Genomic DNA, 15,107 nt, shown 5'->3' with positions numbered 1-15,107 from the left:
ATTGCTCTTCTTTCTTCTTGTGGGAGGCTGCCATTTTGTTACAGCCCAAAACAGTTGCTTCCTTGTTTAAAACTCTCCCATCTCCCTGAACTCCCCCCAAACACACACACACACTTTTAGCAGCAGCAGATCTTTAGGATGTCAGCAGATCGTCTCTTGTGGTTCACTGACTTTAGTTATACTGCCAAGAAAAGCAACTGAGGCTGTGCAGAGAAGGATGAGACTGTGCATTATTGGAATTTAAACAGTAATGGCACTTATTTTGTAATGTTTTACATACTTATACCAGAAAAAGAGTTCAGCATGAAGACAGGCATCAGGGCTTCACTTTCTGACTAACGTTTCCTTTAACAGTTAGTTGAAAGTACATTTTGACATTACTTGCTCATCTTTGCTTGCATACTGTTGCAGTGCACATTTGTACTATTGTATTTCAAATAGAAATGTTTCCATGCTCTCAGCATTTAGCATTCAGTTCAGCTGAATCCCAGGAAATGTGATTAATATTGTGGCTTATTAACTACAGCAATAAGCTCATTTAGCCTACAGTGAACCTGAGTCGATGCATACACTTGCACTGAGAAAGGAGAGAAGTAATGCAGAGGGACAATAAAAGAAAGGCGTTCTAAAAGATAGGTGCAGTAAGTAAAAGCAGAAATGCAGATGTGTAGTAAGGAGGGGCAATAATAAAGAGGTATAATAAAGATGAGCAGTATTACGGAGGCGCAGTAAAGTGAAGCAGTAAAGCAGAAGTGCAATAAAGACTATCCTATCAGTAATGCAGAGGTGCAGCAAAGAGAAGCAGTAAAGCACAAGTGCAGTAAAGACTATCAGTAATGCAGAGGCGCAGCAAAGAAAAGCAGTAAAGCAGAAGTGCAGTAAAGACTATCAGCAATGCAGAGGCGCAGCAAAGAGAAGCAGTAAAGCAGAAGTGCAGTAAAGACTATCAGTAATGCAGAGGTGCAGCAAAGAGAAGCAGTAAAGCAGAAGTGCAGTAAAGACTATCAGTAATGCAGAGGTGCAGCAAAGAGAAGCAGTAAAGCAGAAGTGCAGTAAAGACTATCAGTAATGCAGAGGTGCAGCAAAGAGAAGCAGTAAAGCAGAAGTGCAGTAAAGACTATCAGTAATGCAGAGGTGCAGAAAAGAGGCAAAACAAAGGAGCAGCAATACAGTGGAACAGAACAGAGGCAAAGTAAACAAAGGAGCAACAAAACACATACATTAAGTAGTAAAAGAAAGGTCCAGTAAATATAAGCAGTAAAGCAGATGTGTAGTAAGGAAGAGAAGAACATTACAAAATAGTCTCTAACATATATAAAAAGCCAGCAAGTGACTTCACCCACCACACTCCACCTATAACTGAAATACCACATAACTGGTTCTTTTTTTTTTTTCTTATTTTACCAAACTTTAAACTCAATACTATTTAATATTAACCTGTGTCCGGTTTACAGTAACGGATAACCATTTCTGGAGCTCCTTTCATAAACACTGTTAGGTCACTCTCTCCGATAACCTGAGTGATCACTGACATACGCTGCACAGTGGAGGAGAATGGAAACTGATGTAGAATGATGATGCCTTCCACGGGTATCTAGATGATAACATTTACTGTTACTTACTGTTCTTACTATTTATTAGGTGGTTATTTAAAATGTAACATAATACACAACATGATCATAGTTAAACATCAAAAATTCAAACAAATTAAGCATTTACAGACTAACATGAAAACATATTTTTGTAGTTTGTTATATACTTGGTAAATCTCCCCTTTGGGAAGATTCATATAACTGGGAGAGGAAGATTTAGACCAGAATGGTTAGTTGTAACCTGACATAAGTTATAATATTTCCCTAATTTACTGTTTAATTTGTATTTTTCATACTCATTTTCCATAGGTAACTGTGCATCTCCATACATTTACAGTAAAGTGCATTATAACGTGTGTTTTATATACCCTACATTTCTCTCCTATGAGAGAATGCTCATGACCAGGGTCAAAACAAACCTTAATGACTAGTCCTTTTTTGCAACTTCAAGATTTGTTAACATAACTGTACTTATCATCACAATTACTTTGTGTATCCAGGTAGGTTATATCAGTTTTTTTTTAGGACAAATTAGACTTTTATGTGGTGGGAAATATTAATGAGTATCTCCCAATTTTCTTATTATTATCAAAATTGGTCCAAAATAGTAAAAAAATATATATATATATATTTTTAGTTTAGCTGTATAATTGTGTGCCATTGCCATGACCCACCACCAAGAAAACCTGCAAAATTAATTCCCTACTCCTGACAATTGTGGCAACACCACGTATGTGTGTGTGATTTGTTTTTTCCTGCCCATAGTCGAACCGAGAAACAATAGTATGTATTTTGTTTTTGTTTTGTTTTTTTCTACCTAAAAACACTGACAGGTTTAAAGCACATCTCTTGGACGATGCATAAATGTTTTACGTGGTCATAAAGGTGTTAACTGATATCAAGAGCCAGTTCACACCATAGAAACAAAGTCCAGATGCATTCCAGATGCTTTTCTGCATGCACATTTTCAACAAGTTTTTGGTGAAATTTTAATGATGCCCAGTGCATTATTTCCCCCTCTTTTTTCTTAACCTTAAATAAGGAAATGTGTGTTCCAGTGCGTCTAGGTGCATTCCAGTGCATTTTTGATGCTATTAAAGGATTCCAGTCCATCCAGTGCAGGAAAAATGCACAATGTTCTACTTTTTTTCTGGAAACTGGAAAGCACTGGAACTGCATGCACTGGTGTGAACTATGCCATTGAAATCCATATAACCTACGTTCTTTGTGTTTTTGATACAGAAAAAAAACCGCACTGGACTGCATGTGGTGTGAACTGGCCCTGTTGATTGTAATAAAAAAAATCTGATAAAAACTCATATACTCTTAAACAATTATTCTGCACTCTCTAAGAGCTTAAAGCACATATATACAAATGTTGAATGAATATAAAATATATTCTACTGTGTACTTTACCCAGATTACAAATGGTCTTTTGTTATGCATTTAGAAGGTTTAGAATGCATAAAGCAGAATTACCCCCCCCCCCCCTCTCTTAACAGACCAAGCCACCCAGCAAAGGTGGCAGTTAGAAAGTTGAGACAAACCATTTACCACTGAAAGGGGTGTTTAAATGGTCAGCTTTTATTTATGTTATGTAAAACCTTTCTCCCAAAAGGTAAAAATAACTTTTGCTGTAACTGCTTATAAAATGTTAGCTGGAGTTCAGTTTTAATTTGTCAGTTATGTCCATTGAACTCTTCTAGTCCATCTTATACTACCCTTTCCCCAGATTGACAATGCTGCTGTCCAAAAGTATCTCCACTACTCCTCCATCTAGAATGGAGGCACTCTAAAGCCCTGTACACACGATCAGTCCATCCGATGAGAATGGTCCGAAGGACCGTTCTCATCGGTTAACCGATGAAGCTGACTGATGGTCTGATGTGCCTACACACCATCAGTTAAAAAAACCGATCGAGTCCAACGCGGTGACGTAAAACACAACGACGTGCTGAGAAAAACGAAGTTCAATGCTTCCAAGCATGCGTCGACTTGATTCTGAGCATGCGCAGGCTTTTAACCGATGCTTATGCATACTAACCGTCGGTTTTGACCGATCGGTTAGGCGTCCATCGGTTGAATTTTAAAGCAAGTTCTTAATTTTTGGACCGAAGGATAACGGACCGATGGGGCCCACACACCATCGATTTGGACCGATGAAACGGACCTTCAGTTCGTTTACATCGGTTTTGACCGACCGTGTGTACAAGGCCTTAACCACAGGTGTCAAACACAAGGCCCGCGGGTCAAATCCGGCCACCCAGGCCATTTCATGTGGCCCTCACACCTCTTATGCAGCTGCAGGAGAGCTCTAGCCTTCCTCAGGTCCTTCTCCAGACCCTGACTTTCTGCTTTCAAGCAATGCATCCAGCTTCTTCCCAGCAGTAGCATAATGAAAGTGGGTTACACTGATGTAAGGGAGAGTAGGGGACTCAACTTTTGATGGTTGGGTGACTCTTGACATCTAATGTAAGGGGATGGGATGCGCTGGACATCTAATCCTATAGATACAACCGGCCCCTTTGAGAGTAATCATAATGCTGATACGGCCCATGATGAAATTGAGTTTGACACCCCTGCCCTAAGCCTAGGTTCACATTGGAATGATTTGTCATGCGATTTGAGAGATCAAATTGCATGACGAGTCGCAGCCTATTGGAGGCAATGGCACTGTTCCAATCGGTGCGACAGCGATTTTGCGGTGCCAGAACGATTTTTAAAAGTAGTTCCTGCACTAATTTTGCCGATTTCAGGTGTAATTTCAAAAGGCATCTATGCATGAAGCCACACAAATGTATCAAGTAGCAGCTGAAATCGCGATGAACATGCTACTTTGAAATCGCTCTACTTCAAGTGAAGAAGCACAATTTCAAAGTAGCATCAATGTGGACCAGGGCTAAGTGTTTTGTGACCGGATCAACTTGTGAAAAGAAAGCAAAAAACAGGTTTTCTTCATGTGTATTTTATCTCTCCCAAAAAAGAAACACTAGTTACAGATACCTATTAATATACAGGTTATCACGTATCTAAATTGAAAAAAATCTTATCAAGTCTTGTTACTTATCAAGTAAAAACAAATAATAATAAATGTTTCTATAGAAAAGCTGTGTTTTAATACAGATATGTAAAAGCCTTTATATCGATAATAAAAATCTGAACCTTATGCCTAAAGTAACATTTAAGGCTAGTGTGACTTATCATGCGACTTGGGACTGCAAAGTCGCATGACAAGTTGTTCCCCATGATTTCCAATGAGTAAAAAATCTAGACAAAATCGCGCGACTTTCAGGTCGTAATAGTGGAAACCTAGCCTAATTTATATGTACATTATATTGCAGAACGTTTGTGGACACCTGACCTTCATATAGTCTTCAATGTATTACATTTGTGTAGTTCCAAAGACTGGTCCTCATAATATTACAGCATACAAATACCTTTTAGACAATTGTCTTCTTCTAACCCCGGGGCAGAAGTTTGTGGAAGGTCTTTTTCTGTTCCATCATGTGCACAAAGCCAAATCCATAAAGGCATGGACAAATTTTGGATGGAACAACCTAAACAGAGCCTTAACCTCAACATTGGGATGGATTGAAATGCCTATTAAAAGCCAGGTATTCTCATTCAACATCAATACCTGGCCACACAAATGTTATTTTGGCTCTATGTAGACACACATTTCTACAAACACACACTCTCCAAAATCTGTTGGAAAGGTTTATAGCCACAAAAAGAGGTGTGGATGGACATTTTAATAATGGCATTTGTTTTAGAATGGGATGTCCGGCAAGCTCATATAGGTGTGATGGTTAGGTGTCTCCATATTTTTCGCCATGCAATGTAGCCAACATTATGTTTGTTTAGTCTTTCAAAATGTGCATTGTGTGGATCTAGTCTAGGATCATTCATTAATCGTCCAGCAAGCAATGGGCACTACAGTCTCTTCTAACACATGCCTGTTCCTTCTTTTCTCTGGTTGCTTTATGTTGGGTAATCTGCACTGGCTAATTTAAGCTCGGTACTAAAATGAATTACAGTTCCTACAAAATATGTATGCAGCTGTGCCACATTGCTACATTGTAGAAGTTTCTTTATCCTGCATGTTCTAGATGAAATAGTATAAAAAAAAACTTGCCTTTACTGCTTTAGATCCAGGTTTTGCTATTGTGCAAGTGATCAGTGGCCCATCTTCTACAATTTTAGCTTGATAATCTTGAAGTTCCTGTTGCAAATTTCAAACAGTGAAATTTAAAAAAAGAAAAATGTATACCTAAATCATAACCTACGTTTCTTTATCCTTATAGGATGCACTGATTTTTTAACACATTTAATGGGATTACAGATAAGAGTATGTCATATAATGAGTAATGTCATATAAGAGAACATTATCCTAGTGAGCAGATAACATGATTTTAGTAAATGCCTTAATTTGATTACTACTTATAATCCAGTATTAAAAACCAACCTAATGCAGATTAGTGTAATATAAGAAAATAATGTACCCATCCTGTCCCTTCAAACATTTTCAAGTCCAGTGGATCTCCATTTATTTTCCCATCCATCTTGATTAAGGAATGGCAGCTAGTCATAGCCTGAAGAACTAGGCCCCAGGACAAATTATTAGAGCTTTTAAGCAAATTCATATCCTGGAACCTGCAAAGATGTAAAGAAAATTTTAGGGAACATATCTAAAAGAGTTAAAATAAGCATATAGCTAAGACATAACTAGCTGTAGAACACATATAAATAAATACCTTGTCCCAAATGAACACCATCAAATAAGTTAAAAATACATTAAGGCAATACTGATTTTATTTTTATAAATGCCAATAATTGAAATAGGGGTCGATTCACTAAGAGTTAAATAATGGCAAATAAAATGCGGTAAAATACCGCATGCCGTAAATCAGTTGTGAAAGTTCAATTCACTAAGAATTTTGCGTTAACCAAGGATAGAGTTATTCTTTCGATTGTGCGGTAACAACCAAATTTTCTCATGCGGTCATGGTGGAGCGGATGGTAAGTTACCCCAGCACACTGTCTGAATACAAACTCTGCATTGTACACCCTCGTGGCTGCTCCAGCATGCTCTGACTGCAATCTCTGCATATACTGTATGTACAACTTAAAGGCTGCTGCCGCACACTCTCTGACTGCAATCTCTGCATATATGTACATCATCATGGCTGTTCCAGCATGCTCTGACTGCTATGTCAGCATATATTTACACCATCATGGCTGTTCCAGCATGCTCTGACTGCTATCTCAGCATATATTTACACCATCATGGCTGTTCCAGCATGCTCTGACTGCTATCTCAGCATATATTTACACCATCATGGCTTCTGCAGCATGCTCTCTCACTGAAATCTCTCCATTACACCCTCATGGCTGCTCCAGCATGCTTTCTGAATGTAATCTCTGCAATATGTACACCCTCATGGCCATACTCCAGCATGATGTCTGCTTGCAATATCTCTGCATATGTATACCCTCATAGGCCACCCCAGCACACTCTCAGTTTGCAAAGTCTCTATTATAAGCAAGCAATAGATCCCTCTTTTGCTGCAGGACTAGAAAGGGAAGAGCTTGATTAGCTCTTTCCTGTTAGTAGATTAAAATGGGAGCTTAGAAGAAATTCCAAGGACATCTGAGATCACTTTACAATGAACTGCATGTAACCAAGTAGTGGAAGTAGTGCTATTATGACCCATAGATGCTGCATACTGGAATTTATGAATTAGCATTATAAAATAGAAAACTAGAATTGTGTTAATCAATATATTTAGTATGGTGAATTAGTTCATATTACCTCACTGGCTAATTCAAACTTACCTGCTGTTATTACAAGGAAGTGTGCCGTATAAATCTAAGATATCTTCTGTTAAAGTGCCTGTCTAGGATAAATAGTAATAAACTGATTATTCTTATAATTATTACAATGTGAGGAGTACTGTATGCAAATTCTCCAATGGCAGATGTAATTAGTTATGTATATAAATATCTCTAATAAATGGTATGATTGATAGGTGTGTGTGTGATCTACCTGGTTAGATATCAGTCACTGTGATTGCTTCTGGAAATATTGAAATGTAATTAATGTAATTGAATGTGTAAATAAGAGGGAATATTATGTTTGTTTCAAAAAATATGCTAGCTAAAAGTCAATAGGCTGGGGGAATCCACTCTGCCAGGTTGGTGCCTGATTTGTTTATCTAAACAATGAGAGAAAACTGTCTCCAAAAAACAGCTAAAAAACCTTTTCTCGTTTTAAAGATCTTTGAGATATATGTGTGCAATATGGAGATACAATATAACATGATGGGTGTTTTTCAGTCCTAGACACTGCTAACCAGCAACTGTGGAGTCCTTCTGGACCTTGGAGAAGTTGTCTAAAGTTTTGAAAGCATAGGAGTGGCACATCAGATTGAAAGATTTTATTTTGCAATGTCCTTATTTTCAAATACAATATAAGAAGACAACTTTTGTCCTGCATAAATCAACCTGGGAAAATCATATAACATCTGCACATTTTTACATTTACCCTCCAAACTCTGTGCAGTTAGCCTCTCAACACTTTGCATGAAAATGAGTGACATTATGGTAACAAAGGTTATTTAAAAGCATCCAAAGTATAAAACTTTGGGTAACAGTATACTAGTGATGAGTGAACGGTTCAGGCTAAGCATCAGTTTGGCCGTTGGACAGTGCTCGTTCGGGTGCTCGGCGAACATCCAAATTTGTGGGGTGCTTGGCGGGATGTTCACCTGCTGAGTGAACACTGATTGACGAAAGCAATCCATACCAGACCAAAATCCATACCAGACCCTTATCCGAGCATGCAGCCTGGCAGGCCAGGAAAGGGGGGAGGAGCAAGCACCCCCCTCCTGAATTAGAACCAGGCAACATGCCCTCAACATGAGTGGTCCTTAAAGCACCTTGTCCCCATGTTTATGGGGACAAGGACCTTTTCCCCACAACCCTTAACAAGGGGACCCCCTAAATCCTGCCCCCTCTGTGTGAATGAGTATGAGGTATATTGTCAATCACGATTGTCAATTGTCAATTACGATGCCTGCCACACCGCCGGACCCAAAAAAAAATCTCTGTCCACAACGAAGGCCCGCGTTGACTGCCTGCTTCACCTTCTGACAGTTCTTAAATGGGTAAGGGGCAGAGCCACCTGGCGATGTCATCTGGTGGCACCTCCCATATGTGACATCACCCACCAGTGCATGCTGAGTTGTTGAGGTCACAAGGGGGCGGCGTCACCAGGTGATGTCACCAGGTGGCCCTGCCCCTTACCTAATTAAGAACTGTCAGATGGTGGTAGCCTTCATCGTGGGTGGAGATTTGTTTCCAGGTGCGGCAGATAGCATGATTGGCAATGCATCGGGGGCCATTTTTTTTATTATTATTAAAGGAATTGCTGAAAACTGTGTTTTCATTTCTTTTTGAAATTTCATTTTTTTTGGAAAATGAGTAGGAGTGCAATGTACCCCATACTCATTCACATGTGGGGGCCGGGATCTGGGGGACCCCTTGTCAAAGGGGCTTCCAGATTCCGATAAGCCCCCTGCCCACAACCACAGCCAAGGGTTGTGGGGAAGAGGCGGTTGTGGGGAAGAGGCTCTGCCAACATGGGGAAAAGGTGCTATGGGGTAGGGGGCAAAGCACCTTGTGTGTATGTTTTTCATCGAGAAAACTGTTGTGGATCTTGACGAGAAAAAAAGAGAACATGTTCTCTTTTTTCTCGTCGGTAGTCTTAGCTTTTTCGTTGTGGTTCTCGTCGGGCTGGTTTACGACGAAAAACACGTTCGTGTGTATGCTTAGAAACGCGCGCATGCTCAGAATAAAGTATGAGTCGGGAGCGCACCTTCGGTAAAAGTAGCGTTTGTAATGGAGACAGCACATTCGTCACGCTGTAACAGACTGAAAAGCGCAAATCGTCTCTCACCAAACTTTTACTTAACACGCAGTAACATGAGATTAGTAAAAGCAGCCCCAAGGGTGGCGCCAGTGGAATCAAACTTCCCCTTTATAGTACCGTCGTACGTGTTGTACGTCACCGCATTTGAGAACGACAAGATTTTGTCATGACAGTGTGTATGCAAAGAAAGCTTGACACGATTCTCGACAAGCATGACAACAAACTCGTCGAGGAAAACAACGTTTCATTTACGAGATTCTTGGTCGTGTGTACGAGGCCATACAGATGCACCACTTTACAGGCAGAGCCCCCATGTTTAACCACTTGACAACTGGGCACTTAAACACCCTTAATAACCAGACCAATTTTCAGCTTTTGGTGCTCTCACGTTTTGAATGACAATAACTCAGTCATACAACACTGTAACCAAATGAAATTTTTGTCCTTTTTTTCCCACAAATAGAGCTTTCTTTTGGTGGTATTTGATCACCTCTGCGTTTTTTTTTTTTCCCCGCTATTAATGAAAAAAGAACGAAAATTTTGTAAAAAAATGAATTTTTCTTCATTTCTATCATATCATTTTGTAAAAAAGTAATTTTCCTCATACATTTGGCCTAAAATGCATACTGCTACATATTTTTGGTAAAAAAAAAAAAAAAAATTTGGATATTATTTAGTCTGGGTGAAAGTTATAGGGTCTACAAGCTTTGGTACCAATTTCTGAAAATTGAACAATTTGATCACACCTGAAGTACTGACAGCTTCTCTCATTTCTTGAGACCCTAACAAGCCAATAAAGTACAAATACCCCCCAAATGACCCCTTTTTGGAAAGTAGACATTCCAAGGTAGTTAGTAAGAGTCATAGTTAGTTTTTTGAAGTTGCCATTTTTTCCCACAATTCTTTGCAAAATTAAGATTTTTTTTTTTTTTTTTTTTTTCATACCAATATTGTCATTATAACAGGTTATTTCTCTCACATGGCATGTATATTCCACAAATGACACCCCAAAATATATTCTGCAGCTCCTCCTGAGTATGGCGATACCACATGTGTGAGACTTTTACACAGCGTGGCCACATACAGAGGCCCAACACCGAAGTAGCAACTTCAAGCATTCTAGGAGCATAAATTACACATCTAATCTCTCAACCACCTATTACACTTTTGAAGGCCCTGGAGCACCAGGACAATGGAAACGCCCACAAAGTGACCCCATTTTGGAAAGCTAACACCCCAACGTATAATCTATGAGGCATAATGAGTCTTTTGAACAGTTCATTTTTTTGCAGATGTTTTTGGAAAATGTGGAAAAAAAATGAAAACGCATTTTTTTTACACAAAGTTGTCCATTTATAGGATATTTCCAACACATAGCATGTACATAGCAAAAATTACACCCCAAAATATATTCTGCTGCTCCTCCTGAGTATGGCGATACCACATGTGTGAGACTTTTACACAGCGTGGCCACATACAGAGGCCCAACACCGAAGTAGCAACTTCAAGCATTCTAGGAGCATAAATTACACATCTAATCTCTCAACCACCTATTACACTTTTGAAGGCCCTGGAGCACCAGGACAATGGAAACGCCCACAAAGTGACCCCATTTTGGAAAGCTAACACCCCAACGTATAATCTATGAGGCATAATGAGTCTTTTGAACAGTTTATTTTTTTGCAGATGTTTTTGGAAAATGTGGAAAAAAAATTAAAACGCATTTATTTTACACAAAGTTGTCCATTTATAGGATATTTCCAACACATAGCATGTACATAGCAAAAATTACACCCCAAAATGTATTCTGCTGCTCCTCCTGAGTATGGCGATACCACATGTGTGAGACTTTTACACAGCGTGGCCACATACAGAGGCCCAACACCGAAGTAGCAACTTCAAGCATTCTAGGAGCATAAATTACACATCTAATCTCTCAACCACCTATTACACTTTTGAAGGCCCTGGAGCACCAGGACAATGGAAACGCCCACAAAGTGACCCCATTTTGGAAAGCTAACACCCCAACGTATAATCTATGAGGCATAATGAGTCTTTTGAACAGTTCATTTTTTTGCAGATGTTTTTGGAAAATGTGGAAAAAAAATGAAAACGCATTTTTTTTACACAAAGTTGTCCATTTATAGGATATTTCCAACACATAGCATGTACATAGCAAAAATTACACCCCAAAATATATTCTGCTGCTCCTCCTGAGTATGGCGATACCACATGTGTGAGACTTTTACACAGCCTGGCCACATAGAGACCCAACATCCAAGAAGCACCATCAGGTGTTGTAGGGACACAAATTACACATCCAATTTCCTTACAATCTATCACATTTTTGAAGGCCCTTCATATTTCTAACACAGCATGTACATACCAAGAATTACACCCTAAAATACATTCTGCTGAGTAATGGGTACAAAAAAAAAGGATTACCTGTGTTTTTAGTAGTGCAATTGTCCACAGGAGGAGAGCCCTGATCCAGGCAGCAGGCAGGAACGTGGTCAGCGACAATGAATGGAATTGTCCAGGCAGCAATATTGTTCATAGTCGGTACATAGCCAGCAGTGCCAAAATATTGGTCCTGGTAGTAAGGCCAGGAAAGAATGGGGACAGGGGTAGAGGCTTCTCCCACCCAAATCTCTTTGAAGCCTCCGGGCAACCAGACCCTAATCTGGGAATGAGAAAACTAAAAAATTAGTTTTTTCATCCAGAAAAACAATTCTGGAGCCCCTCACATGTGTGAGACTCCTGTGTTCCCACTAGCATAGCAGGGTAAAAGATCAATCCAAGGGGCAGGCAAAAAACGTGGTCAAACAGTCCAGGGTCAATTCCAGAGCAGGCAGATGTAGGTACAGTTTAGGGTTAGGCAAAAGAGTGGTCGTATAACAAGCCAGGGTCAGTTCCAGAGAAAGCAGAGGTATTTTTAGCATTAGGCAAAATCGTGGTCGTATAAAACAGTCCAGGGTCGGTAACGGAGAAGGCAGAGGTAGGTACAGTGCAGTGGCATAAGGGGTGTGGAGGAAAATGACAGGGAATTTGAATTTTGTTTATCTAATAATTTTCAATAGTGTGGTAACGGCGGAAACATGCACCTAAACAGAGGCCTGGTTGGGAGGGACAATCGGGACAATAAACTGTTGTGTCTCTTCTGACTCCTCCTCTGGCGCACACCCGACATTTCTTCTGACGGGCTGCACCTGTTCGACGGGGGGGGATTTTGTCAGGAAAGTGCCGTTCGTGAAGTCTGCTCACGCAATCAGTGCGAAGAATGTCTGGTGGCATTTCAGGGAACAAAAGGGCGGTGATAACGTCTTCTTGGTAGAGTAGATATGGAACGGGATTCTGTGTTGCTTTTTTGTAGATAACATAAGAGTTATAGAAGGCCAAACTGAAAAAGTAAATGGACACTTTTTTATACCAGTGACGGGATTTTCGGGAGGGAAGATAGGGTTCAATCATCTGGTCATTGAAGTCTACGCCACCCATAAATAAATTGTAGTCGTAGACACAAGATGGTTTCTGCACTGGGCCGCTTCTTTTGGGGACTTCCACGTAGGTGTCATTGTGGATGGTGGTGAGCATGTGGACATCTCGTCTGTCCCTCCACTTGACAGCCAATAGCTCCTGGTTCCGTAAAGACGTCGTCTCTCCTCGTCTCAGCTTCTGATTCACCAATTTTTGGGGGAAGCCCTTTCTGTTTATTCTCACTGTGCCACATGCTGGGGTGTCTCTCCGGTAAAGATTTCTAAACAGGGGCAAGCTAGTATAAAAATTGTCCACGTAAAGGTGGTATCCTTTTCCAAGTAGTGGATAGATGAGCTCCCAGACGACTTTTCCACTTGTTCCGATGTATTCGGGGCATTCGGGGGGATGTAGTTGGGAGTCCTTCCCTTCGTAAACAATGAAGGAGTAGATGTACCCCGTGTCTCGGTCACACAGTTTGTACATCTTCACCCCATATCGGGCCCTTTTGCTTGGGATGAATTGTTTAAAGCCCAGCCTGCCGTGGAATTTTACAAGGGACTCATCTATTGAAATATTTTGTTGAGGGGTATATAACTGGGGGAATTTTTCAGAAAAAAAATTTAGAAGTGGCCGAATTTTAAATAATTTGTCAAAGGCAGGGTCATTTCGGGGAGGGCACTGGGTGTTGTCATTATAGTGGAGGAACCGTAGAATCATGAAGTATCGGGATCTGGGCATACGGGATGAGAAGACGGGCATGTGGTGGATGGCTTTGGTAGACCAATAGGCGTACCCTTTGTTTTTTTTTGAGAGACCCATATTGAAGGTCAGGCCTAAGAATATTTTAAACTCCTCTACGGTCAGGTCTCTCCAATGAAAGGGGCGGGCATAGCTGGAATCGGGGTTGCTTAGAATAAATTGCTGAGCGTAGAGATTGCACTGGGCCACAATAGATGACAATAATTCGTCTGTAAAAACTAAATGAAAAAAATCAATTGTGTCAAAATTATCGGTGTTCACCTGTACACCTGGTTGGGCGGTGAAAGGGGGGATACTTGATGCTCCAGAATTCGAAGGCAGCCACAGGGGGTTTTGAAGGCCATAGGGAAGGCTGGCATGGCCCCTATCCCTTTGGGGCAGAGAGGACACCCTACTGGTGCCTGACCTTTGTTGCACTGCTTGCGGGGTGGACGGCACTGCTTGCGGGGTGGACGGCACTGCTTGCGGGGTGGACGGCACTGCTTGCGGGGTGGACGGCACTGCTTGCGGGGTGGACGGCACTGCTTGCGAGGTGGACGGCACTGCTCGCGAGGTGGACGGCACTGCTTGCGAGGTGGACGGCACTGCACTAGTAGTAGGCTGCTCCACGCCAGAACGCCTTCTTTTAACGGGCACAGGTTCCTCCTCTGAATCAGTATCAGACCCGCTTCCTGTTACGGGCTCATAGGCCGAATCGGAATCGGACAGAGACTCCTCACAGCTGTCATCAGACGCCCATAGTTTCTGGAAGGCCTGCTCGGTGGTAAAAAATTTTTTTGCCATACTGGTGGCTAGTGAGGCTGGACTGCAGAACACTGGTGGGCACTAGTGGCACTGCAGTGGCGCAGGTGTAACTGATGGGCAAATGTGGCACTGGTGTGGCTCTGGTTGCACTGCTGTGGCTCTGGGGTCACTGATTAGCAGGCGGCACTGGTGGGCACAGGCGTCACTGCAGTGGTGCAGGTGGAACTGGTGTGGCACTGGTGGGGCACAGATGGCACTGGTGGGGCACAGATGGCACTGGTGGGGCGCAGATGGCACTGGTGGGGCGCAGATGAGCACTGGTGGGGCGCAGATGAGCACTGGTGGGGTGCAGATGAGCACTGGTGGGGTGCAGATGAGCACTGGTGGGCACAGGTGGCACTGATGGGCACAGGTGGCACTGATGGGCACAGGCGGCACTGATGTGGCTCAGATGACACTGGTGTGGCACTGGTGTGGCTCAGATGACACTGGTGCGGCACTGGTTTGGTACAGGCGGCACTGGTTTGGTACAGGCGGCACTGGTGTGGCACAGGTGGCACTGATGGGCACAGGCGGCACTGATGGGCACAGGTGGCACTGATGGG

General features: G+C 41.6%; 1 protein-coding gene across 1 annotated transcript in view; it reads right to left on the bottom strand.

Annotated features, from left to right (window-relative positions):
• LOC120936840 (probable cation-transporting ATPase 13A4) overlaps nucleotides 1–15,107 on the bottom strand; it is a 299,354-nt gene that overhangs the window by 76,558 nt on the left and 207,689 nt on the right. Inside the window, exons 13-16 of the mRNA XM_040349544.1 lie at nucleotides 7,428–7,489; nucleotides 6,095–6,245; nucleotides 5,728–5,814; nucleotides 1,438–1,594 (exon numbers count right to left, since the gene is read on the bottom strand). Of these exons, the coding sequence (XP_040205478.1) occupies nucleotides 1,438–1,594; nucleotides 5,728–5,814; nucleotides 6,095–6,245; nucleotides 7,428–7,489 (457 nt within the window). The remainder of the gene's footprint in view (nucleotides 1–1,437; nucleotides 1,595–5,727; nucleotides 5,815–6,094; nucleotides 6,246–7,427; nucleotides 7,490–15,107) is intronic.

Source organism: Rana temporaria, chromosome 4 (genome assembly GCF_905171775.1).
Source record: "Rana temporaria chromosome 4, aRanTem1.1, whole genome shotgun sequence".
Taxonomy (NCBI): Eukaryota; Metazoa; Chordata; class Amphibia; order Anura; family Ranidae; genus Rana; species Rana temporaria.
The sequence above is the reverse complement of the archived record's forward strand: the minus strand, read 5'-3'. Positions and strand labels throughout refer to the sequence as shown.